Consider the following 26,202-nt stretch of genomic DNA (forward strand, 5'->3'; position numbering starts at 1 on the left):
TGTGAATTGAGCACTAAGACTGCAGCCTGCTTATTTAAAATCAAATTTGTGACTGCTTCTTGAAGGTCAGTGCAAATTAAATTGTTACTTGTGGTCCAAGAGAGATAAAACACCATTTTTAGTGCCATTATTCTCTTAGTGCACATTTTTCTCTCTTTCATTATTTGCATCCTGTTCGGTATCTGCTTTTGATACCTCCTATTAGATTTGTCCTATGCTCATTAATATCTTTCTTACTGGCTCATAGAGGTTTTACACTACAGTCTGCAGACAGTGTGATCTTCCTCCTTTATCAGGCAGCTGTGACTGATTCCTTTCCATCTCTTCTTCCTAATTTTTCCCTGCCATAGTATCACGCCAATGCCTAGTTTGATTCACTGTTAGATTCACTTTATGGTTTTGCTCCATGAATTCATCTTGATGTTACAGTAGCCTTACAAATGGGGGTCAGATCAACTTGGCCAGAGCTATTACAGCATGGTTGGTTATATGGGGTTTTGGAGAGTTGCTCACAATCTTACCATCAGCTCAGTCAGGCTGGTCAGTTTGAGGCATCTGAATGGTTAGAAATCAGAGGAATAATTTTAGTGGGATTTAGTTCTAGCTCTGTTTCTTTAAGGAATTCTGCCCAATTATTTTTAACCTTTCCACTGATTGAAGCAGATTTTACAGAAGAATAGCGTTTGTTCTTGCAGGTATAAATATGGGCTGCCGGCTGCAGGACACCTTGCTGGGGTAAAGAACACCATCTGAGCTCAAAATTTGACTGTGGTTCTCTGATGGCTTCAGTCCTCAGATCTCATCATTTCTTACCCTTGAGGGATATCATGCAATGCTCAGTCCCCAGGAGGAGAGCACTGTTGGTTTTTAAATGCTGGCTTCTCTCGTTCAGTTCTTAATGTGTCACCTAGATCTCAAAAATAGTGTTTAAAGTCTAAAAACCACTTTATTTCTTTGGGCTGATATCCCCCAGTGTTTAGGATATCATAGTTAGATCATCAGTCCATTGAGAACAGTATTTATGTCTGTAACCACTAGCACAGGTAACATCCTAACTGCAGTTTTATTAATAGATCTCAGAAGAACAGGACAGGTGAGGATTCCTTGCTGAAAGGCATTGGTAAGTTCAAGGTAAATGCTTTCAAGCATGTGGTACTCTTTGCTAACTGTTTTTGGCATATCTCCCAGCACATCCCAATCAATGCAGAATAAGGTCTACCAAGCACTGGTGGGAGCTGCATATATGCGTATATATGCAGATATACTCTGAATAAATCACTGTGAACAGTGCTCAAACATTGGGACAGTTCATTACCAGAGATACGCAGGCAGGGACCTGCTGCAGAGCTCCCTGCACTGCCAGCTCTCCCAGGATCAAAGCACAGTGCTCCTCCGTGGGAGCCTGCAGAAGGTAAAGCAAGCTGGTAGCTCTGGGGTGGAGTCACTAAATGCAGCTTCACGATAAGGAGGCTCCTTTATCTGGTCACAGCCTGTTGTACCACCAGCACTTGCAGCTCCCCATGGCCCGGTCTCAGGGTATGCCAGTGCAGCGTGGGGCAGCAGCAGCAGGCGGAGGGAGGTGGCCTGGAAAGCCTGCCTAGCACAGGACAGTACCCAACAGAGCTAGCAGCACTGGTCCCAGAAACAGTACAGCTTTATTTGTGGTACTCTGCCCTGGCTGATAGATTCAAGTTCTCAGCAGGACCAATTAACAAGGGCAGGCTTAGATACCCATTTCCAGTCCTGCCACTAGCTAACTGTGCATGTAGACATTGCAGCTCGCATTCCATACTAAGTGGTCGAGCCGTGCCACTATGGGTACCTGACCCCTCAGTGTTTCCTTCAACATGGCCTTTCTTGAAGACTTTTTGCTGTTGCAGTTCTCTTGTCAATGATCCTCCAAGGACTGGGAGCAGTCCAAACACCGTTTGCTTTGCCCAGCAGTAATTCCCCATCCTTGATGTCCCAAGTGGTGGAGTAAGGCACAACTTGCCTATCCCAGCATAAGTGGAACAATATAGTCTCTTATTTCTAGTCTCTCTCTCTCTCTCTCCTTTTTTTTTTTTTTTCTTTGAATGGCTTTGCTCTGCTAATTCCTTAAATTAGGTGTTTTTCACATGAAAGGTTTCTTTCTGACTTCCATCGGCATTTGTCAGATTCATAGGGCAGAGGGCAAAACTCAGAACCTGCGTTAGGGAGTGTGGTTCCATTGATGTCAGCAGAAATTTGCCTGCTTACATCAGCCCTGAATTTAGCCCATAGTGGTTCTTTTGTAGCATCAGAAAGCTTTGTGCATGTCTGAACTGAATGTCCACGCTGCAAGATCAGAGTGTGTCTGGGACAATTGGCATGTGGGTAATTGGTACATTTCTGTCAGAGGAAACGGTTCATGATCCTTATAAAGGAAAATAAAATAAAATAATGTTATTCCCCACTGCCATATTAAGTGAATTGATAGTGTTTGAAAAGACAGGTATTAAATCTGGAAGCAGCATGAGTGTTATGAAGTAGCTGGCAGTTTTATCCCAGCAATTTAAAATTCCTATCATTCAGCTCTCACTGATTTGAAAGTCACACATTTATTCTATAGTGTAGCCATGAATTTCTTGGGAATTACCTGACATGAAAGCATGGAAGAGTCACTTGATAGGAACTGACAAGACAGTATCAAAGAAAACATCTCAATACACTTAAACCAGTTGCAAGTGACTTTATAAAAGTTTTTCATCCAGCCGTATTATTCATTAGTAGAATTTTGGTATTAGGAAACCATTACATTAGATAAAGACTCCAGGCATCCTGTCAGGCTATAATCTAAAGCATCCCTGGAGATCTGATTTCAGACTCCAAATGGATTAGGTCTCTCTCTCTCTGTGTATGCATAGTTGACTCATGACCATGAACTGTCTGGCTCTTTATTTCCTTGCTGTGTTGTTAATGTGAAAAATGTTGCTAAACATTCAGCATGTCAGGGTAAGGAACTGTTTCTGAGAGAGCCCGGGACTACACTAGTAGGTATATTAGAAGATAGGCCTGAAATGTTTTACATTTGGACTGTGTCTGTCCTGTTCTGCCTGTTTAATGGTCCCAGCTTTCATGATCACTAAAAATTCACCAGCTGATCTCTGCTTTGAATTAGTTCAGAGCGAAGGTGCGGAAGCAAACAAGAAAGAAGCCCAGATGCATTTGGCACGATCTGACACCACCACTGGTCTGATGCAGATGACCAGATGTTTCAGGGCACAGGAGATCTCTGCTTTTCTTTTGACTGTCCCAGTGTCCTGACACAATGTCAGAGCACAGAGATGTTCTGGCTCTTGCTGCTGGGAAGCTGTCTCCTCCCATTACTCCAGCAGATGATCTGGAAGCTGTGACCCTTTTCCCTTGTGTGTGATATCCACACCATCAAACACACAGTCTGTCAGAGCCAGCTGTTGCCCCGAGGAGAGGGCAGCCTGGTACCAGGGAGGGGAGTACACGCTGCTCAGGCACCTGCAGATTGTTTTTCTGAGGATGCTCTAATACTCCCATGGGAGCTAATGGGACAGCAGAGTTGGTCAAGGTAACACAGTGCTTCATAGTAGCGAAGAGTTCATGATCTGATCTATAGTCTTAGTTAAAACAAGCTGGTGAGCTCAGTACAGGCTTGATGTTGTTCTCCAGTAGAAATCTGGGAGGAACAGGACAGGGAGAGATGAATGTGTTTGCCTTTCCCCCCTACCCCCAGAGGAGAGAAAAGACTTTGAGGTTGGGGGTTTCTTTGTGTTGGCTTTAACTTTATGGTTGGCATCTGTCACTGACGAGCAGTGGGAGCCCTGAAATGCTGACCTGCTCTTTTCACAACTCTTTAAATAACCCAAAAGACACACAAAGTAATAAAAAGAGAAGAGGAGATGAGAATCCATATTAAAGGCATTAATAACTTGAACAAAAGTCTCTATTTAAATAATGTTTTGAAGTATACTGTCAAATGTTTGGTTATTGTATAGGGTTTGTAACTCAGCCTTTTTTTCCCCTAAAGACCTGGGGACTGAGCTGTGCCAAGTCACACAATTGCAGTTCTACTGCCAGTAATATTTTTTTATCCAAGTTCTCAGGAGATAGTGGTCCTCTTCTGTCACAAGTGTCAGCAGAAATATTAAGACCCTTGTACAAGCAAGGTTTAATCAGCACCATAATGGATGTTTATTCTCTTGCAAAACTCCTGATAGATGCATTTCTATGTTGGGACTAAGTGGGAATAGGACTGAACAGTTGGTGTTCTTCTCATGAAAGATCCTGGATGTTTGTGTACCTGATACCCTTTTTTGAAACCTAGCTTGTATCTGCAAAAAGATGCTGCTTAAAGAACGAGTGAACAAATGTTTCCAAAGCATCCTCCAACTCCTTTCTTGTAAACAGAATTTTTTATTAAGCAAATCTTTTTCTTTAACAGCATTTTGCAGGAAAACAAATCCAAATGCCTCTGTTCTCTGGGTATATGGCATCTCATAGACTTCACTGCACAAATAAGTGTTTTGAAGCAAGAGCCTATGACTTCATAAGTGATAATTGTATATTCTATGCATCATTTCAATTCTGTTGCTAAAACAGTGTATCTTCCTCCACACCATGCCTGCCTCTGCAGTATCCAGGAAGCTCATGAGAACCTAACACGGAAATAGGCTTTTCTTAATCAAGCCCATCTACCAGTTTCCAAGGGAAACAAACAATTTTCCCCCATGCTTATTTTCACACATCATACATACACACATAAAAACCAAAATTCTGCTAATTTAAGAATTATGACAGCTCACCCCTTCTTCCCTTCGCAGTACAGCTGCAATACAGTTTGAGTCACATCAGTAGCATTCCCGCTGACCAAGATTACAGCTCAGCAGGAAAACAAGTCATTCCAAATTGTCTCGTGGCGTAAACATTTTGGATCATTTTTATATTACAACTGAAAGGGGAGAAATCTTGGGTTTCAGTCTTTTTTTTTGTGCCCTTGTCATGTGAAAAATGGCAGGGTTTTTACTTTTACAATGAGCTTTCCTTTTGTTTCCTTTTACAGCTTTAGCAGTAGCAACCTTAAGAAAGGAAAGGAAAACAAAAACCCACAAAAACACAAAACAACAGTGTTTTTAGTATGCTGTTATTACATGTGGATCTGAGGATTAAAGGCTCCCTGGGTACCTATTGATACAATAGACCATAACAGCTCCTTTGGAGTCATGTCAAACTGTTATAATCAACCCTGTCAGTGATCCACAGATAATAGAACGTTAAGAGATGCTTGAACTGTATCTTCCAAACCCAGCCATGGTTATCTGAAGCACTGTGGAGGTACACACTGTTAGGGCAGTGTTCCCCTCTTGCATTCTGAAATGACCACTGAGGTGATGCTCAGCTGGGAGCAATGTGGGAAAAAAAAACAAGCGATAAACGGCATCTCTCATGGTTGAACATTGTGGTTAAAATGGCAGCATAGCTGGAGCTCCCAGACACTACTGCTCTGCTTTGGTTTTGTACTGCTCAGAGTGTTTTTGTGAAGGAAGGGTTTGTCTGGAATGCCTTGGGCCTGAAGTGCTGGCTGGACAATATTCTGTGTCCTTTTTTACCTAAAGACTTGGTGATTAGGGCTCTGGTACCTACATGTTGGATGTTTGCATTCTTATGGTAATGGTGGTGCTTGGTCCATTAAAAAAATATGTGTATATCTATACATATCTAGAGACAGCTTCTGGTACTTACTCCTGATACACTTTGAGCAGAGTATCCCATCAAACATTGACAAAAGAAGGAACAAGACAGGATAAAGTGTTTAAACCCAAAATATTTCTTCCTTTAATTACTACCTCAGATTTTCTCAGCTGTTGTGATCAAGAAAGCCAGTACAGGCTCCACTGCCTGTCGAGCACAGCACAAGTGACTTCAAGTGGGATTTATCTGTTTACCTGCTAAACCTCTTGAATGAATGAAGTTGGGGAATTGTAATACTGGAGCTGACAACAATACCATGATGCTGGTCCCTACAAGCTGTTTAAAGTGCTCTCTTAGTTTAGCTTCTTTCATAGGGGGGGGTGGAAAAAATTCTTCCACAGACTTAACACTTAATTACACCAGCTCTGGGAAGACCCCAATATTGTGAAAGTTAGTGAAGTCATGACCTTCCAGTACTCAGGCCTGATATTTCCCATATAAAATTTAAAAGAAATTGCTTTTATACCTCTTAGGCCTTAACATTTCTGGGGTTTAATGGATGTCTGCCTGTCAAGTAAATATAAAGATTTAAAGACAATGCAATGTTCTAGGCAGTAAGGGAGGCTAGTGTAAAGAAACTGCTTGTGTCATGATTTCATAACCATCCCTCAGAGAAGCTGATTAGGTCCTGTGAAGACAAAAGGGCAAATTACACCTTGGTGTAGTGGAATTGGTGCTAACAGTTTTCCAGAGGAAAAGATGACCAAAAAATATTTCTTTTTGTTAAAAAAAAAAAAGGAAAATAAATCTCCTTTCTCTTAGGAAAAAAATACATTTGAGTGGAAAGTAAAATTAGGTTGGTGTATAGACCCATACATACACAGAATGGTGAAGTTTCTTTCTCTTCAAGTTAGTAAAGGTCTTATACAGCTGTTTGTGGAGACAATATATCTGTAGGTCTCTGGTACCCATAGCTAGCCACACATGCTGTTATCAGGCTCTTCCCTTACTTGCTGGTAGCTTTGCTGGAGTTTTTTGACCATTTGAGGTGTTTGATGTTTGTCTCAGGCAGAACAGTTTCCAAAAGTGTTGGCTGAAACAGTTCTTTCATCTCATGCAATTAGGGTTAGACTAAAATACATTTTCTCATTTTGCTGCTTGCTTGTTTTCTGCGTTACAGCCTGTTCCAGAGCCCTTTGAAGTCGATGGAAATCTGTCCATTAACTTCAGTAGACTCATTTGTCCCTAATCGATAGTAATTTGATTAAAATAGCTCTGAATGTTCTGGATCCCAGTGGACATTGCAGTTGTTCTTTAGGTTGCAATAGCCCCCCAGCTTTTCCATGCACTCTCAGCTCTGTTTGCCAGAGTAAGGGAAAAAGTAAGGAGCTGTGAATCTCGCAATCATTGCTGTTCTTGCTAAATCATGGCGGACAGGTTTGAGTTAAATTAATCCTGCCCTATGTGATGTACAGGGGAGTGGCTGAATCCTTCCCCAGCAGGGTTATCCTGGTACAGGGGATTGTATTTTCATTGTTTTCCTTTTTTTTCTTCTTCTTCCCAGCCAACAAGCAGGCAGGGTTAGTAACACTTCCTGGGACTGGGTTAGTTCCTGAATCTGCCCTTTCTTTAGCTGGTTCAAGAGCTACACAGGCCTGGGAGAAAAATAATTGTGTCAGTTTTCTTATTGCTCTGGAACATTCTTTGTGTTTAGATCACAATCCTTTTAAAATTTCTGTGTCTTTTCTTGCCTTTACCCACTTTGAAAGAGCTTCTTCCCTGGAAGGTGGCATTGGTCTTCTATAGCACAAAGGACAGCTGGGTTATTTCATCCAGCCTCCCCTCCAAAGCTGAATCACCAACACTATGTCCCAGTCGGCTGTAGATTTGGTCTGGGTACATCCTGGGTATCCCAGTGGTCTTTCTGTCACCCACTCGAGTGTAGGCAGTAACACCTTTCTGTACTGACCTGTTGAACCTTTGAGGGTCCTCAAATCAAGTGGTCAGAGACACTCTCAATCTGATCTGTTGTTTGCTTACCATTACCCTGATCTGGTGTTCCTTAGATCATCTTTTTCCCCTGGCATGTTACCTGAATCAATGCTCACAACCTCCTATTGCTGCTTACTGCGTCCTAGTGCACCAATTTATTTTCTCCTGTGTCTTATAAACTCAATATGGAAGTGAAAGAGAGGAAAAGCAGCAATGATGCTCTGCACTGAAGTTCAGTGTCTGACACAGCAAATCAAAGACAACTGATGAGCCTTGCACAGGCAGGTGCCCCATCTCAATCACAGCCTAAATAATCCTCAAATTAAGATCAGAGTCCATTGCTGCAGTCGCTGCCATATGTAGCCACTGGCCAGTTCTGCCTCCCATGCTGTGGCAGGCAGTTGGGTGCATGAAAGCACCAACCTGGGGAGCAGTGGGAGCCTTGGCACAGAGCACCACTGCACTGCAGGGGTGGCAGATTTTGGAGTCCTGGGGACTCGGGATCAAAGAGCTGAGGAAATGACAAGTGTGGCATGTCACAGGGTACCCCCTGCTAGATGATTCAGGGCACAGTGTGGACAACCACACATGCCACCTCTTAATTAGAGGGAAAAATGCTGTCCCTTAGTAGTGGCCTCAAAGCGAAAGGGATGAGCTAAGAGGGCTGTCATCCTCCAAATAAAGAGAACGGCAAGAGCATGAGTGCCTGGTAACAGGGCCATGGAGGGAATGAATAAGATGCCTTTCCAAAGCTACTCTTTCTTTTTTAGTCTGATTAAAAAATATATAAAAATAAGCTGCAACTCTTACGCTCAACACAGCATTTTAAAAGCTCAAATGGTTTTCAAGCATACCCCGCTAAGCACAAACTATGATTCATTTGGAATTTGCTAATTAATACTGGCATGGCATTGTCCCCTGCTGTTGCCCAACTTCTTGCTTGAGAGAACTTTTTCTTTTTAAAGGGGGAAAAAAAAAATAATTTTATCTTGGAACAGTAAGGTGCCGCTTCAGATGTGAAGTCTGCCAAGACAGAACAGGAAGGGGGTGGGATGGGAGAAAGGAGGATTTTCCCTTTGCTTTCACTGAGTTCCTTTATCATCAGTAGCACAACCTGACTCTTTAGTAAGGTGATGACCAGAAATAACATTGCAAAAAGTGCTCGTGCTTCTCTCATCCTCGTCTTTAAGCACTGAAAGCTGAGGAAGAGTAAATAGTCATTTAAACTCTGGATATTGCAGCAGGCAAAATGACTTTGCCTTTTTTTCTCTCTCTAAACGAATGGATGTGGAATCTTTCAAGAAGTAAACCGACTCCTCTTAATAAAGCTCTGCATATAGATATTTAGCAGCTAAGCACTAAATCCATGGAATAGGGGGAAAGTGCAGAAGTAGTGGATTAATATATAAAAGGATGCTTTTTCCCCTTCAAAGCCTCCTTAAGTGCTGACTGATGGAATAAACCCTGAAAACTTTCTCTGTGCTAATTGTCATGTTCCTTGGCTTCCATCCCATTTGCTGTCCGTCATCCTCTGCAGTTTAAGAAGTTCCACATAAGGGCTTTCTTCTCCTGTTTACAGACATACCATGTAGCATATTCAAACCCAGGGATAGTTCAGAGGGTCAGGAAATCTTCCTCCTGCTTCTTATTAAAATAAATAAATAAAAGCCCTGAAGATTTAGAGTTTGAAGAAACATCCCCACGTACACAGAGCTTCTCAAAGGCATGAGAGCCAACTTTGAGCTTTCCTAGAAATAAACATGAAGTGATATCCCACTCTAATCACCACGAAAATACTGGGTTGGCTTGTCAGCCAGTGAAAAGGGGTGTAAAGCCACTGAACTAATGAAGTCATCCTGATTTACACTGGCTTGGAGAGCAAGGCATGGCCTTTACAGCAGCTGTGTGGTTTTGCTATGGGACAGTCTGTTTTCTTTAAATTTCCTCTGACAGAAAAAGCTACTGCATGAAATAATAATCATCCATTCCTTTTTAGTATCACCTTTTGAGTATGCATGGGTTTGATAGAGGAAGATGACCTCTAATTCCATCCTGGTTAAATGCCCTAAGTCAGCAGTTCACAATTCTTTCAGTGGTGGATTATTTTCATCCCTCCCAGTTCCCACAGGACTATTCCCTGCGTCATTATCAACTTCTGTAAATTGAAAGTATTGTGAAGGCAATTTCCTGCCACCAGCAGCTTCCACATCACTTTCTCAGGGCCCTGCAGCCTAAGCACAGCCACTGCAGCTAAATCTACCAGCAACGGAGGACCAGATGGAGTGACCTGCATTACAAGAAACCCCCATGCTCAAAAAAATGTTCAATAAGAAATGGTTTTCCTTTACTTGCTGCTGATAATTTTAAAGGTTGTTGGGGACCACCAGGCTTCAAGTCCATTTCTGCTGTTACCTGTCTCCAGCAAGGCTTAAAAAAGATATCTATCCTAGATGGGATGGATCTATAAGAACTACAGGGCGGATTACTGATGTACAATTGAACTACACAATCTAACATGACAGTGGATCTAGTGAACAGACCAGAGAGCAAGAGAAGACACAGAATTGCTGTAAGAGTTCAGATTCTGTTTTTATTTTCAACAAAGAAATGAGTGCAGGGTTTCTCAGCATGGCTTTTGGAGGGTTGCTCACCAGGCTGGGTGCTGTGCTGTTGCCTTTGGTTTCTGTTAAGTAAAAATCTCCTCCAGGACTGCAAGGACTCGCAGAGAGGCTACAAATGACCTGTGGCTGCACTGTGGGAATTCAGGGACAGAGTTTATGCATAATCACAGCAAGCCCTGGAACTAATTTGACTTAGGTTTCAGGTTGCTTTGCCAGGAACACAATTGCACTGATGATCTGGCCTGATTTGTCACTGTGGTGTCTCTTGAAATGTGTCACTGATGCTGTCAAATGCACAAAGGAAATAACATTTCCCTCCAATCTGTTTCACGTACTGCAGGAGCATGTGTTAGTTGCAGCTGTACTTGACTGAAAGTGGCAGCAGAAGAATGATTTGGGTTGTTAGTAGCCCTTTAAATAACCCCAGCATGCAGATTTCTGCATGTTCTACCTTATTTGTCTGTTCCCAGAGATTACTGCTGGTCCTTGCTCTCAGTATTGCCAGAGATATCTCTATTACACAGCTTGGAACACAGGCAGAAGGTCGGACGGGTTCTCTATGCTTGCAGTCTTTCTCTATTTTACTCCTCAGGCTGCGATTGATAGACCCAGCGGTGTGGAACAAACATTGCTCCCGTAATTAACTGCTGCCTGTTAGATCCGCAGGTGACATGTAGCTCTGGGGTTGCAGGGGCACTTTAGCGACAAGCCAGAAGTGCACATACCAGAGAAATAGGTGACATGCAGACTTGTCATTTCCTCGTGTGGGTCACCTCGTTTCAAGTATTGACGTTTGTACCGGGAGTCTCCAGTTAAGAAATGGAGTTAGACCCTGCCAGTTGCATTTACAGTATTTGCTAATCTATTCCTTCAGACACCACAAATAGCTTATTTCATTGTGCTGCTTTATTGATCGAAGGAAAGATTCGATTTGACAGCAGTTTCAGAAAAGCCTTCAAGTTGTCCAAGATGTGGTGGAATTATTAACTACCCTAAGCTGACATATGGTAATTTAGTGTTTAATGTTTGGCCCGCTATGCCGAGGAGTCATCACGCCAAGTTACCAGCTGATGCCCAGAAGTTTATGAGGACATAAATAATAGCTGAAATAGTTTTCTGGAGCCCTCTTTAGGTTCAAACATCCAGCTTTGATTGGTTGGTTGTTATAGTTAAACTTTCTTAAGCAGCGGTTGGAACCCTGCTGCACTACCCACTGCAGTTGGAATAAATTAATAGGATTTTTGCAGCCTTTTTTTTTCTCTTCCTCTTTTTTTCCCCTTTTCTTTTCCTTTTTTTTTTTTGCAGCTGTATTTGTACAACTCCATCTCGAAATAATTTTAATTTCTGTGCCTAGGCTTATAATTTTTTCAAGCGCGTTACACAGTCGGCTGTACATAATTATGTCTTACAGCCATAAGCACTGGCAATCTGCTTACCTAAACTATTCTGCTCTAAACTTGTCATTTAACTGATGGTGAAGGAATTGCATGTAATTCACCAGATCGGAAATTAAATTACCAATTAATAATGCTGCAAAAAAAAAATAATAATAACAGGGGAAATTCGCTATGGCTGTCAGAGGATCTGCAGTTAAAGGGGCAGCTGAGCACTAACGTCCCCGATCAGACTGGACTTCACTATCTGTGTCCCTTTTCTCTTCCTCAGACCTCTTTGCACACTGGCCACAGCAACCCCATGCAGTGCTACAGGCTGGGGTCAGAGTGGCTGGAGAGCGGCCAGGCAGAGAGGGACCTGGGGGTGCTGGTCGATGGTAGGCTGAACGTGAGCCTGCAGTGTGCCCAGGCAGCCAAGAGGGCCAATGGCATCCTGGCCTGCATCAGGAACAGTGTGGCCAGCAGGAGCAGGGAGGTCGTTCTGCCCCTGTACATTGCACTGGTTAGGCCATACCTTGAGTACTGTGTCCAGTTCTGGGCCCCTCAGTTTAGGAAGGATGTTGACTTGCTGGAACGAGTCCAGAGATGGACAACGAAGTTGGTGAGGGGTTTGGAACACAAGCCCTATGAGGAGAGACTGAGGGAGCTGGGGTTGCTTAGCCTGGAGAAGAGGAGGCTCAGGGGTGACCTTATTGCTCTCTACAACTACCTGAAGGGAGGTTGTAGACAGGCAGAGGTTGGTCTCTTCTCCCAGGCAACCAGCACCAGAACAAGAGGACCCAGTCTCAGGCTGCGGCAGAGGAGGTTCAGACTGGATGTTAGGAAGAAATTCTACACAGAGAGTGTGATTGCTCATTGGAATGTGCTGCCCAGGGAGGTGGTGGAGTCACCATCATTGGAGGTGTTCAGGAGGAGACTTGATAGGGTGCTTGGTTGCATGGTTTAGTTGGTTAGGTGGTGTTGGATGATAGGTTGGATGCGATGATATTGAAGGTCTCTTCCAAGCTGGTCTGTTCCTGTTCCCGTTCCCATTCCATTCCATTCCATTCCATCTTAGAGGTCTTTTCCAAATGAAACAATTCTCTGACCCTTGTTAGCCAAGTCCACCCAGCTGCAGGTTTGTACAGAAAATCTGAGTGAGTGGTTTGCACCTCGCACCGATTTGTGGAAGCGCTTGGAAAGGCAAATGGCACCAGCAAATTAACATGTCCTCCCTGAAAATTATTAGTAATTAAAAAATTAGTAATAAGATGATTTCTCATGGTGAGCCTCTTGAGATCATGGGAAGTAACTGGTCTCTGGAGCATTTCAGGAAGCTCCAGGCTCCCTCACAGTGCCTGTTCCCTGTGGTGCAGAGCCGCGTGCGCCAGCATACACAAGTACACCCCCTCCAACTGCCTGCAAGGTATTTGGGTGGACTTGCATGAGCATATCTGCAGAGACTCATTCAGCAGTGTGGCAGCTCAGCTGCTTGTTCAGGTGTCTGTGCTTTCTGCCTTCTGCAAACAGAATCACCTACATGAACTTTCTGGAGGGAGAGCAGCTTCTGGCTGTGCTTGTGACTCTTGGGAACTGTTCCTGGCTTTGGATGGTTAAATTCAAAGTGTAAATGTGCCATACATGGATTTGGGGTGCAAAAAGGCTCTAGAACATATCAGAAATAACTGTCTTTTTCTTTTTTTTTTAATATATAGTGCCACATCTGGCTCTTGTGTTAGAAGCATGTGGCCAAGGCAGCACATCAATAAGTCATAAGTCTAACGTGAATTTAAGTCAAAGGAAGCCAGGGTCTCAGATCTAACCTCCACAGAAGTACGGTTAATGAAAGAGAAAAGCTTGCCAAAAATTCAGCCCTGTGAATTCATTCCAAATGAGCAGAGTACAGCTAGGTTTGAAATTCCCTAGAAGGCAAACTCCCATCCTTAATGCACAAAGCAGGTTTGCAGAAGGAATGGGTGTTTGATTCGGAGGACACCCACACCAAAGGGAAAGGTTCTGCTGCAAAGTGAAGCCCAAGTGCAGGAGCTGCAGCTGTTGGAGGGACTCTTAGCAAAGCCACCAAGCTGCAGGGAAATGAGATGGATGACTGGGGAAGAGGAGAGCTGCTGGGGAGAAGGATGCAGGTGGTCAGCAGTTGTAGATGGTAAGAAATGGAGCTGGCATCCATATGGTAGCATGCTCCTGGAGCTGGTATGCAGCATCAGTCACTGTCCCTGGAGGTGTTCAAAAAGGGATTGGATGTGGCACTTGAAGCCATGGTTTAGTAGTCATGAGGTCTTGGGTGACAGGTTGGACTTGATGATCTTTCAGGTCTTTTCCAACCTTATTGATTCTATGATTCTATGATCTTAGCATGGATAGCTGGTGCAGTGCATGTAGCTGTGCACGTGCACAGCAAATTTATACACGTGGCCATGTTGCTGGGTTGTGTGGTATGGGCTGGGGTGCACATGCCTGACTTCAGCCTGTTCTTGTGGTGTCTTGCTCAGCAGTTGCTTGAAAGAAAAATAAAGTTCTCAGATGTCCTTCTTAGCTGCTCTTACATGCTGCAGAGGGAAGTGTATGTGTCCATCCATGGGCAGAATTTGGCCATTAGGGAAAAGTTACAGTGGATGCAATATTTTGTCTGCATAACACATGAGGATTAGTCCTGGGATGAGTGCTATTTCACTTTGTTCAGTGGATGATAAAGCACAGAATCATAGAATATCTCAAATTGGAAGAGACCCATAAGGATCATCGAGTGTAGACCTGCACTGATGCCCATTAGCTTTGCTCCTGTAGTGCGCAGAGAGAACTTCATTTTTCTGCCTCTTCACAGTTGGTGCTTCCCTTTACTGAGTGTTGAAATAACTTCTATAACTGTGCCATGTAATCTACCCTACAGAACAAACAAATGGGTTTGCATTTCCTATAATTAAACTTATTAGAGAGACTTTGAGAACCACAGAGCTTTAAATCCTGCTCTGCAAGCCTCGCAAAGCAGTGTCTCAAACATGAGCCTCAGCGGATTTTGCTTTCCAAAATACACACGCTGGAGGGTTTTATTGTTGTTTCCTATTGTTAGCTATTTGCAGACAGGTCCAGAAGTTTAGTTTTATGTTGTGACTAGCATTCACAATCATGCCACAGCACCACTTCTCCATGATCAGTAATATCTGTAGGTGTCATGCAGAATGTGAATTCAATTCAAGGCTATGCATGACTGGGGAAGCCAGAGCCTTATAAAAGCAAAGACCAATTATATTCCTTGAGTCTAGGAAAAACTCCCTTCATGAGGACACAAGTTCCTGACAGAATACTTCTTCCCTTGTGTCCAAACTCACTGTCCTACTGAGAGGAATGCTGCTTGTGTTAAATTGCTGCATGTGGTTGTACAAAGATTGCTCTTCACTTGTTCTTCTGCTGTGTAGCTTCATTTTTAAATGCCATGGACCAGATTTTCAGCTGAAATAAATTAGTGTGCCTCTCTCTGAAGCCCGTGAGTCTACTCTGATTTATACTAGCTGAGGGCTTCCATCATTAGTTACAGTGATCAGCTTACTCCTGTGTAGGTCAATATTTGCTACTTTTGTTTATCTTCTGCACTGAGCACTTGTGTTTCCTCCTCAATTTTACCCAGAGAGATGCTAGATTCTATTTTCCAGTCTGGCTTTGTGGCAGATGTGACATAAGTTTTCAGGTCAGGCACACCTCAAAAAAAATGAGGACAAAGTTCCACTACTGTGATGCATTTTTCTTGACTTGGTCTTCATTTAGGTGTAGTCACAGCAGACAGCATCAGGGTCAGCTGCAAGATGGTGCTGCAGGCTGATACCCTATGCAAGGATAACAGTGTGTAGCCCTTCATAAATAATGGAGGATGATCTTCTCTTGCCTGCCTGACTCCTCTGGCACAGGAATAAGGAAAGTATGTTTTGAACTCTCAGAGGTATTCTCTTTGACCTTTTGTCATGGAGCATGCTCTGCAGCAGAGGAGATCTTGTGCATCTGGTTCAAATCCCACAGTCAGTATCAGCTACTTGCATCTTGCACTGTATGAACCAGACTCAGTTCTTCAGGGCCAAAATTCACCTGCCAGCAGCACTTGCAACTCCCCTGGGGTGCCTTCAGTCACTACACTGAAGAATCTGCTCTCTTTTAAGTGAGGAAAAAGTAGTAAAAATGAGTTTTGTTGCTTCTACTATCAGTGTTCTGGCAGTGATAAGACATTGGTCATGTGGAGGTACATCTTTTCCTCTCAGAGCTGCTCTTCTCCCTCTCTACTTTCTTGGTATGGTCTGAAGCATTTCCACAGGGGAGAACAGAAAATCAGAACTGGCTGCAGAAGGCCTGAAGAGAGGCACATGTTGCTTTAGAGATTACTCTGCCGTATCAATTACCATGAGATGTGGAAGATCCATTAGCGTTGGCCGGTTCCTGATATAGGCACATTAGCTTCTTGACCTTCATAATAGCAAGTAATGAAAATCACTTAATTATTTAATCATGAAGACCATGCAACAAATTGCAATTTACTGAGTTTTCACTGGTAAAAACAGAGACCTGGTGGGGCTGCTGCTACTAGCAAGCCACCACTTGAAAACTTTGGCCCACCTGTGGAGTTGTGCAGAGAGCAGACTGGCCCCACAAATCCTGCAGACCTCAGTCTTATTGTGTCTGGGCAACTCATGCTAAAACATAAATTCTTTGCTGTTCCAGGAGGTGGGAAAGCAAAATTAAAATGAGCTGATCCTGAGCCTGGCTGCACTGCTGCATGCCACTTATTCTGTGCTGGTAGCCTCTCATCTGATCATGTACAAAATTCAGTTGCCTGGGCAGAGTGATGGTTGTTTTGCTTTTATCCCAAGCAGAATAATGGTAGCTTTGAATTGGACCAGGAGTCTGACAAGTTCATTTTCACCCCGTGCTTATGCATGGGGTCACACACAGTTATTGGCCAGAATTGCAGGCAGAAACTCTCCTCTCCCACTGCATTACGGTCTCCTTATTGAGCCTGATTTACATTCTCCTGTTCTCCATCTGCTCAATGTTACATTTTCATCCAGGCAGAGGAGAAAAACCCTGGTAACCAATTCAAAAAAACCTGGAAGGGAGAGAGGGAGTGAAGACTATCAAAGCTACTGATGGGCATAGGGAAAGCTCCGGAGAAACGTATCCACGTGGATGTAATTGGCCTGAAGGGAGCTGCTGCGTTGGACAGCAGCCCTTGGACAGAGGGACCCATGTGAAAGCCAAAGGACCTGTGAAAAGCTGGAAGCTTTCAGCAACTGAACATTTGGTGAAGAGCCTTCGCCAAGTGCTCGGAGGGTCAGTGCAGAGGAAGCAAACTCCTCCTGTTAAGAAGCAGGCAAGCTGGATGGGGAGTGGGTTCCTCTGCAGAGCACAAGCCAGGCATCCGAGAAAGATTCTTCTCTTCTGGGTTCAAGTATTTTAGAGTTTCTAACACAGGCTGCATCAGCAGTTACATCAGTGACTTAAATGACAGCTTTTATCTCTGGCATGCTAATTTTACTCTGTTTTATCATCAAAATTAATACCTTATAAGTCATTTTACACAGATTTCAACTGGAGCAGAGGAAGATTCAAGCTGACAGAAGAGCCATCCAACCATTGGGACAAAAGGAATGATTTTACACTGGCTTTGGATTTATATTTTAAAGAGGAAGAAGAAGCTCTTGCATAGTAGTAATGATAGTAGGCAACTGCTCTTTGTAACTGCAGGAAGAGTGGCACTCATCGCAGTGAATCTCAGCCATGTGAAAATTGGGCATCTAGTCTAAGCATACTCCTTTATACAGTATGTGGAAAGAGGAAACAACTTCTTCCAGGAAATGTGATGTGTGCTTAAGCATTCAAGACAGGAAGATGGATTCCAATCAGGAAAGCCTTGCTTGACTTCTTTTTATCTGCCTATCTCAGACCAGTTAGAAAGGCTTTAGAAAGCTATGTATGAGATGAAACCAGTCCCAGTTGAGGGAAGAAAGAACTTCTCCGTTACAAACATGTATTTCCATCCTTCATTTCTTTGCTAATAGAAATCTTTTCCTACTTAACTGTGTTTGCAAATGCCTGTGCCATGGGAAACTCAGCTTAACTGATAGTCATTTCGTCCAGTAGTAAAGACTTGCAGGCTACTGTTAAGCCTAGTGGTGGAGTTAGTGGAAATATCCCTTTTATCCAGACATGACAGCTGCCCTTGTCGTGTCAGAGCATCTTGCAAGGCACAGAATAGATGTTTTTCTCTGAAGAGAGTTGTTCTGTTCTCTTTTTTACTTTCTTTCTGGGAAGTAGCATGGGATCATTGGCAAGTGTGACAAAAGAAGACAGAACTTGCTAAATATCACCTTAATCTGGTTGGGCCTCCAAATATATCTTAATGTTTCTCTGTCCATTTGACTTTTGAATCTATTTATTGAATCCATATGTGATTCTTTAAGCAGCACCCAGCAATTTGTTTGGAAATACAGGGCTAGAGATTGCGTCTCTTTACTGGCTTCTAAAACAACTGTGAAATAAGAGTTAAGAACTTTTATACAAATGAGTCTTAAACATATTGCAGATTCAGTTAAAAATAAATAAGTCCTTAGCAAGGTTTTCAATAAGCAGTAAGAGTAGCTGAATTAAAATATTTCCACTAAAATTAATGAGCCAATCCTGGAATGCTTAGACTGACTCTTAAGTGTGCTCATTTAAAGACTTTGAATATGTTTGCCTGTCTGAATTTCTATTGAGCATTTTGAATGCATGACAGATTATAGTCTTCAATTATTTTAATTTGGTTTTCTTAATGGGCAAAATAGCTAAGAGCTTAATAATAAAAGGCACTTACTGCTTATCATTTACATTATTTTATGTGTTCATTAATAATCATAATGGGTTTTATAAAACAAAAAAATCAAGTCAAAGTCTCCCCAGGTCATGTTAGTGCAAATGTTGCATAGTGTTCCATGGCAGATTTAGGAAACTGGGTTTTGAGAGCATTCTCAACTCCATATGTTATACAGCAAGTTGGAGAACTTCAAAAGAAATTTCTTTTCTAGTTTGCTCTGTGAATAGAAAATGCAGCAGAGGATAAATCCCTGCTTTTGCTTTCTCTAGATACATTCCCAGGCACTTACATATAGCACTGCATGGTGATCAGCAGAACCCTGACCACATACAGCTTGGTGAAATCCTCTAAATATAGTGTGTTAGGTACAGGAATATTCTTTTTGCAGTCCCACCTTGTTTTCTGTATACTCCATTGTCCTCCTTTGTCCAGCATTTCTTGACCCACACCATTTCCTAGCTTCAAGGCACTTCTTTTACTGATACCTAAACAGTCTCCATTGGACCACTTCTTTCTGGCAATGTCATGCTCCAAAACCTGCATAATTTAAGGACCTACCAGTCTCTTTCGGTCTGCTGACCATACAAGTTTCCATAGTCTGATTTGTCTCTGCTGCTGGCACTGGACAGTTACAGGGATCTGTGGTGGATCTTGTCATCTGCTACAGTGAGAGGGCTCAAAACTCTTCAGCAAGAAATGGAATTGCGAAGATCACAAGAAGCATATGGATCAACCGGAGGAAAACAGTGATAACACCTGGTAGCTCAGAGAAGCTCATCAACTGAAATTCTGCCTACCAGTAAAACCTGTGGATACACTTTATCTACTCAGTAAATCCTGATGGAGATGCAGGAACCCTAAGATTTTATCTGTGAAAGTGGGATACAGTCCTGTGTCACAAGCACAGGCAGCTTTTCAAGCCCATCTAGATGTGACATTGCTACAGAAGAGAAGGCCAGCTCTGAAGGGCTTAGCTCTGTGTTATCTCAAGAGGTGCAATGCTTATTTTCACACCTTTAAGTTATTACATCAGAACCTGCAGTGGAAAATACCCACCTGAGAAATTGCACTCTTTTCTCCCATTCCTGGGATTACTGAATCAGATTCTTGGTGTTCTGGCTCTGAGTTGCAAACACTGTCTGTAGATGGTGCATCAATGCTTCAAGCACAGACCCCTTGGCAGCCCCCTATTTCACTCTTGCACTACAAGACCACCATGTTCTTGCCACTGCCAATCAGAGCTCTAGCAATGTGAGTTCAATGCTGGGCTCTGCTGCAGGTTCCCTCTTGGGCTTTGGTGGCCAGTCCCACAGTTTTGAGATGGTGCATTTGTATGTGTCAGCATAGGTGAGGATACTCAGCATCCCAGGGTTCCTGTGTGCAGAATTTCATCTGTGTTCATGAGACAGGATAGGATCAGGGGATTACATCTTTCACCATAAATTGCCTTTTGATCTGGGTCATTTTCCCTCACCAGTGTAACAATCCGCTCTAAGCTCTATCCCAGAGGAGTTTTTTAGAGAATGAAAGCTGCTTTACAAGCAAATTTGTCTTATGACAATCATCAGCCATCATCAGTCATTCTGCACACAGTGTGATGCCATGCCTGGTACTGGAGAAGCTCAAAGCTCTAAGGGTTCTCAGAGTGAAAAATGTATAAATGCATCTGAGGAAAACTATCCTTCTGCCATCTGTTCTGTAACCCAGAACCTGCATCTCTCTTGACTGCATTATAAAAGGAAAGATAAATGGAAGAAATTCATGTCTATGTTCTGCAGGCAGAAGATTATCGTACGGGTATGTTACCATCTTCCCATTTCCCAAGCATAAGTGAAGGCAAAAAGCAACTCCCTCCTAAGCTGGTAAATTCCCCCAACCAGTATGGTTTTTTTTCTCCTGATTTAGTGAGCTCCTTGGGACTAGAGGGGGTTTTATTCTTATTATTATTATGGTAAACTGCTGCAGGAGCTGTTTCAACAAAAGAAGTAAACCTTGCATTGTGTTTGGATAATGTTCTTAACTTCTCAACAAGATTTACTAAATTGCACCCTGGGAATTATACAAACAAAACCTTTGGTCAAAATGTTACAGGATTACTGGGGGAGGGGGGTGGAAATGGAACAAACCAACCCAAACTTATTTTATTTTTTAAGCAATCTCATTAAGAGTGCTAAAATTACATGTTCCAATGTATAAAGCATGCACCTTTGTGTGGTGAATGTCTCCCTGGTAGTGATATGTGCTATGCTTCTTTGTCAATGGTCCTTGCAACTTTCTGTGACAAGTGCCATTCTTAGGTGTTTTTTTTCTTCCTGAACTTTTCTTCTGTATTCTTACTGGAAAGGGAATTAAGTACAGGTAACAGGCAGACCATTGTAGTGTGATGGCAATTAGCAACAAATAATGAGTCACTGCTGAATATTTGCAGTGCATTTCTCCCTATCTTTGTTTTGCTCAATGCTATGTAATTAGCTCATGGATTTTTCTTAGTATAATTGAATAAGTCACGTGGGTCTTATGATATATTTCATCTCCTAGATCAGCAATGATTTACATACAGACAGCTCAGACCCTATTAATGCTAAGAAAAGTGCTGCAAGGACATCCTATAGCATACACTTTATTAAACTGTACATGGCTTTCTTAGAGAGTTTCTGTTTATCTGCATTTCCTGAAAATAAACTATAGTGCCTTTAGCACTGAATATTTAAATCCAGGCTCCTTCTCCCTTTTCCCGTCTCTCTCTATGCATTTCTAATGCCTCTATCACAATGACATCTGGGTACTATATGCAACAGGAAATAGAGCAGAAAAATGTCCACGAAGAACTTACAGACTCTTCCTTTCCATGATTCAAGTTTAAATTGCTTCCATCTTAGATCCTTGGAGAGTGACCGTTTCACTGTTGGTACTTGTGCTCAAGTCATATAGTTGAGCCCAGCTGGAGCTGGGGTGACCCAGCTTCCATATTTCAGTGCTGGAAAAATGCAGATACTTTGGGCTTGAGCTTTTTTCCCCTTCTGTCTTTGATAAGGGAAAACTTTGTTTAGGGTGTAGGACTGGTTTTATCCTGACACTTTACAGGAGCTGTGCAGACACACTTTAATAAGCAGACATGCAACTGTTGTTGTCCCACCCCCCAAGATTCCATTTTCCCCCCTTTCTTTCTAATTTCTAATCTGCAAATGCCACACTGACTCAATGCTGGAGGTCCAGAAGCAGCTTCCTACATTTTCCACATACCTTGAGTCTAGCTGCAGACGTGGGTTGTGGGTTAGAGCTTGAACTCCCTGACTTGAGCTATGCATTTGCACATTCACATAAATTCCGTTTTCAGCTCTACCTTGCCGGATGAGAGCTGACATCTAAAAATGGGGTCTTTCAACTCCAGTTATTGAACTGGTGAGTTGGTTGCCATCATTAAAACCATGGTTGTGCAAGCAAAGTTTGATTTTTAATAGACTCTTTCACCCACAGATGTGCTAATGAAAGTTGGATTTGTACCTGTCTACTTGTGTCCCTGTTACAAATACCCACTGGGCACACAAACCCCTCTAAACTATTGTGTGCAGCATGAGGGCACTGTCACAATGTCCCCAGTACCTCTTTTAAGTGATTATACCAGTGTAAGTCCAATCACTTTTCCTTGGTACTAATAGCCTAAACAAGCAGTGAATCCTGTGGAGAAAAGACAGATGAAACTGTCTCTGTTCCCTGACCTTCAGCTCCAGAAGTGTCGGTGCAGCACGAATCAATCCTGGCAGTGTCTAGCAATAACTGACATTATTAGCTGTTAACAGGGGCAGAGGGTTTGGTGGAGGCAGTACAAGGGGAGCAGTGTACAAACTTGGTAGTGATCTGTACAAAGGTATCAAAGGAGACTCTCAGAGCCAGAGGATCTGATGCTGTTCTCCACATTCAGCATCTTGTCAGCCTCCCACGTCAGGAGGGAAAGGCATAGCGGGAGGTCACATGCAGGAGGAGTGCGAGAGCAGCCCACAGCCCCGTCCCAATTCCTTTGCCTTCTCTTCCCTTGGGAAACCACCTTCACTCCCCAAATTGAGGGTTGGGGGGAATCTCCTGCATCCCACTGAGCTCACTGAGACCTCTCTGAGCATGCAGCTGCCATAGCAGAGATGCAGCCGTGCACTCAGCTACGAGATTTCTATTATCTTCCCACTGCTTTCCTGTATTCATAGACCCGTTAAGGAAAAAATTATGCATGTCACTTTTACACTGCCAAGACAGTTTGTGGTGGTGCAGGGGGTGGTAATTTATTTGTACCTTGCACTTTCTTTCAGGAATAGTCATGCTGTTGCAAGAACTTCTTTCAACATTTGATCAGAAAATTAAATTTTGGTTTAAAGAAATAGTCAGGGTTGCTAGGACAACATATTAACCTCCCGTTTTTATTTCTTCAGCTCTGCATTCCAGGTTCGTGTAATTTGTCATGCTGTATTCAGCTTGTGGTGGTGTTCTCAAAGTATGGGAAGGAAGGGGTTTCAGAAGCGATGTGCCAAGCACACTTTTCCTCAACAAATAGTCAGATGAATTGATAACATCCCACCGGGCATTCCTGCTCCTGCCTCGTTGATCCAGATGGGTTGAGGAAAGATGGAGCAAACAGCCCTGTTCTTCGAATTTCTTGAGAGTGTTTGTGTGCACAGTCACAGGGACTGAGAACGTGATGTGGGAGCTTGCAGACAGCATTTTCAGAAGTGATTAATAGCTGAGAGACTCGGAGTATGGCAGAACAATTTGGACACTTTAGGAGCCTAGGGTTTCAAAACCGTGTAAACAACATTTTTTTGTTGCATATAGATTCTTCCACATCTGAGGCAAAGAGTTAGAATTTCAATAATTCCTAGAGAATCATCATGAATAAAAGAGGAGGAAAAGAGCTGAAAATATGTGGAATACACTTTCCCTGGCTTTTCCCCAAACCTTTGGTATACAGTTCCCTTGTCAGAATTGACAGCAGTATTACATTTATGTAGCTTTTAGGCTCCAATCTTTAAAGTTGTTTAAACATCCATATGGCTTTTGTTCAAAGCTTACCGATTGCTGTCTTTGTTATTTCATCCAGATTCGTTCTGATAAGGACAAAGAGATCCATATCAGATACAGCATCACTGGAGTGGGAGCCGACCAGCCGCCGATGGAAGTCTTCAGCATTGACCCTGTGTCTGGCAGGATGTATGTGACTCGCCCGATGGACAGAGAAGAAAGAGCTTCCTACCATGTAAGCATAAAACGTCTGGAGCTTTATCTGGGTTCACAAGCTCAAAACAAAAGCATACCAGAATTGCTGGGTTGAAGTAGGGATGTGTAGCCTTGAGAAGACCAGGAACTTTGTTCAAAATCAGAGGCTAGTTCATAGTGTGGACTGGCTCTGTGTGCCAGCAGAGACCTGAGGAGCTGACAGCACAACAGTGCCTGAGCTGAACCAACGCTGTGAGTTGTGCCTGTGGAGATGCTGGCTTTGTTTCTTTATTTGCACTGGCAAACCAGTGCAGAGCAGCATTAAGCTGATGTCCTTTCAGACACAAAGTCAGAGCTGTCTGTTTAAAGTGGTACTTGTTAAATCCATGCAAAATGATGTGTGGACTGAACCCCCCCCAAACCGCGAGAAGCCAATTGCTACATTAGCACGTCCTGGGAAATGACTAATTTGAGAATCAGTACTGCAGCTAAACATGCAATAATTGGTATAGTCATTTTTCATTTTAAATCACTGGGAGATGTTCAGGCAGTATGATGGGGGTGTGTCAGATAGGTTTTTAAATATGCAGATAGGCTGATATTAAATATGAGGAAATTAATTAAGATTAATTACACTCGCAAGTGGTGCCTTATGCTATCCTAGTTCATAAAATGCTCTACCTGCAGAATACTTAGAGTGTAATTGGCCGTTATGTTTGGATATCAATCTTAGCCCCTATGCTGCACGGTGTAATTGCACAGCAGATACAGTCCCACAAATTGCTAAAAAAATGTGTGGCACCTTGCATGATAGCCCTGCAAAATTTCAAAATGCTTTCTGCATCTACGCTTCCCTTCTCTGCTGGAGTGGTTGTGAAAGGTTGTTTCATGGATTGCTTTGTATCAGCATTAGCCACATCTCTCGGCATGGTAATAGCCCTTCCCAGGGATGCTGTAGTGTCAGCGAAGCGGCACGGGTCACTTCCACTGACACCATATTCCTAACTGCGCCGTCAGAGATGCACATTCTGTCAGCTTTATCAGGTATCCAGTTAACCATGTTGACACAGCTTCTGGACTGGGGTGGAAGGATAAAGAAAATAGATTACCTCTTTAGTTGGGTGGAAAAAGAGATTTCCCCTGGGTAAAAGAGAAGATCTGAAGGAAAATTATTTTATCCTCTGTGAACAAGACCAATTATTTTGTTTGCTGTGCCTAGGAAAATATGAAGAGAGGTTGTTTGGAAAAAGGAATATTTGAGATACAGTGTTTGTCATCTCGGCATTGTTGATGTTGTTTCAGCAGTGCCAGGTTATTATAACAGTGCAGTCAATAACACAATACACCAGTTAAAGCTTTTGATGGTGCCACTGTGATGTCTACTCTCAGACACCCTCAGTCAGAAGCAAAAGATGAAGAAGATTTTGTCCTTCATACTAACAAATTACATGCCCCCTACTAATGAACTTAACCTGCTGGTTCTGGTGAATTCAGTAAGTCTTCCAAGGACTTCCACCCTTTTCTGTTCCCTACGGAACATCCATATGTAAATAAGCATATCCACACTCTGAAGGTTACAGGAAGATGCAGTTCATAGAGAGTGAGTAACTGGCAAGTATGTTACGAGACTTTATAGACTGAAATAGAAAGTGATAGAAAATCTTTGTTAGCAGAGCAGTAGAAGGTGATGGAGAACATTTTAAGTCATGGCTGTAAACAACCTTTAGATCCTTCAGCCTCAATGGTAATGGATGGATGATTTATTGAAACATCAATTGTTCATTTAATAATCCTTTACAAAGCATTTATAAATGCACCGTGTACAAAGCAATGACCCAAACACTGCCGCAGCAACTTGGAGTCAAAATGGACAGTCCTAGAAAGTAGAGAAATTAGGCCAGCTTCCAGAAAGAAGATACGGTCCAAAGTCTTGACTGTTGCAAGGTTCCAAGAAGTGGAGGAGTTTATGCCACTTCATATAGCTCAGACTCTAATTGAAAGGAAGAGCAGAGTTGGAGCTAGGCTAGCACTGAGAACAGTAAAGCAGTGATCGAGGTGTAGGATTGGATCTGAACTGTAGTGCTTGGCCAGCTTTAAATTGGTTTGACATCTGCTGTAGAGTTTTCTTTAGCTCAGATTAGCAATTTAACCCTTAATCTGGGGTAAAGGGCGTCAGTGGAGCTGTAAGGCACCATCCCTGGTCCCTTTTACCCAGTAGGACGTGGGTTTCTTGTCTGCTGTGGGCTCACCACTCTGGCTGACGATGAGTGCTTGAAGTTTTCTGCAGCCTTAAATAGAATGAGATCTTTCCAGCATCTCTGTCACTGTCGAGTGCTGTCCTTGCCGCTTTCATTCCCAGGTAATCTGAAAACTAATTATATAAGAAAAAAAAATAATAATAATTTGCAAGTGTTTGTGAGGCTACATATGAAGAGTTCTGTTTCATTAACTCCCACATTTTCAACATGTATTTTCTTAT

At 42.7% G+C, this 26,202-nt stretch overlaps 1 protein-coding gene across 1 annotated transcript in view; it reads left to right on the forward strand.

Annotated features, from left to right (window-relative positions):
- CDH4 (cadherin 4) overlaps positions 1 to 26,202 on the forward strand; it is a 480,516-nt gene that overhangs the window by 350,631 nt on the left and 103,683 nt on the right. Inside the window, exon 5 of the mRNA XM_068150049.1 lies at positions 23,608 to 23,763. Coding sequence (XP_068006150.1) covers positions 23,608 to 23,763 — 156 coding nt within the window. The remainder of the gene's footprint in view (positions 1 to 23,607; positions 23,764 to 26,202) is intronic.

The sequence above is a fragment of the Melanerpes formicivorus genome, unplaced genomic scaffold, assembly GCF_026170545.1.
Source record: "Melanerpes formicivorus ecotype bairdi unplaced genomic scaffold, bMelFor1.0.p_v2 SCAF_19, whole genome shotgun sequence".
In the NCBI taxonomy this organism is placed as follows: domain Eukaryota; kingdom Metazoa; phylum Chordata; class Aves; order Piciformes; family Picidae; genus Melanerpes; species Melanerpes formicivorus.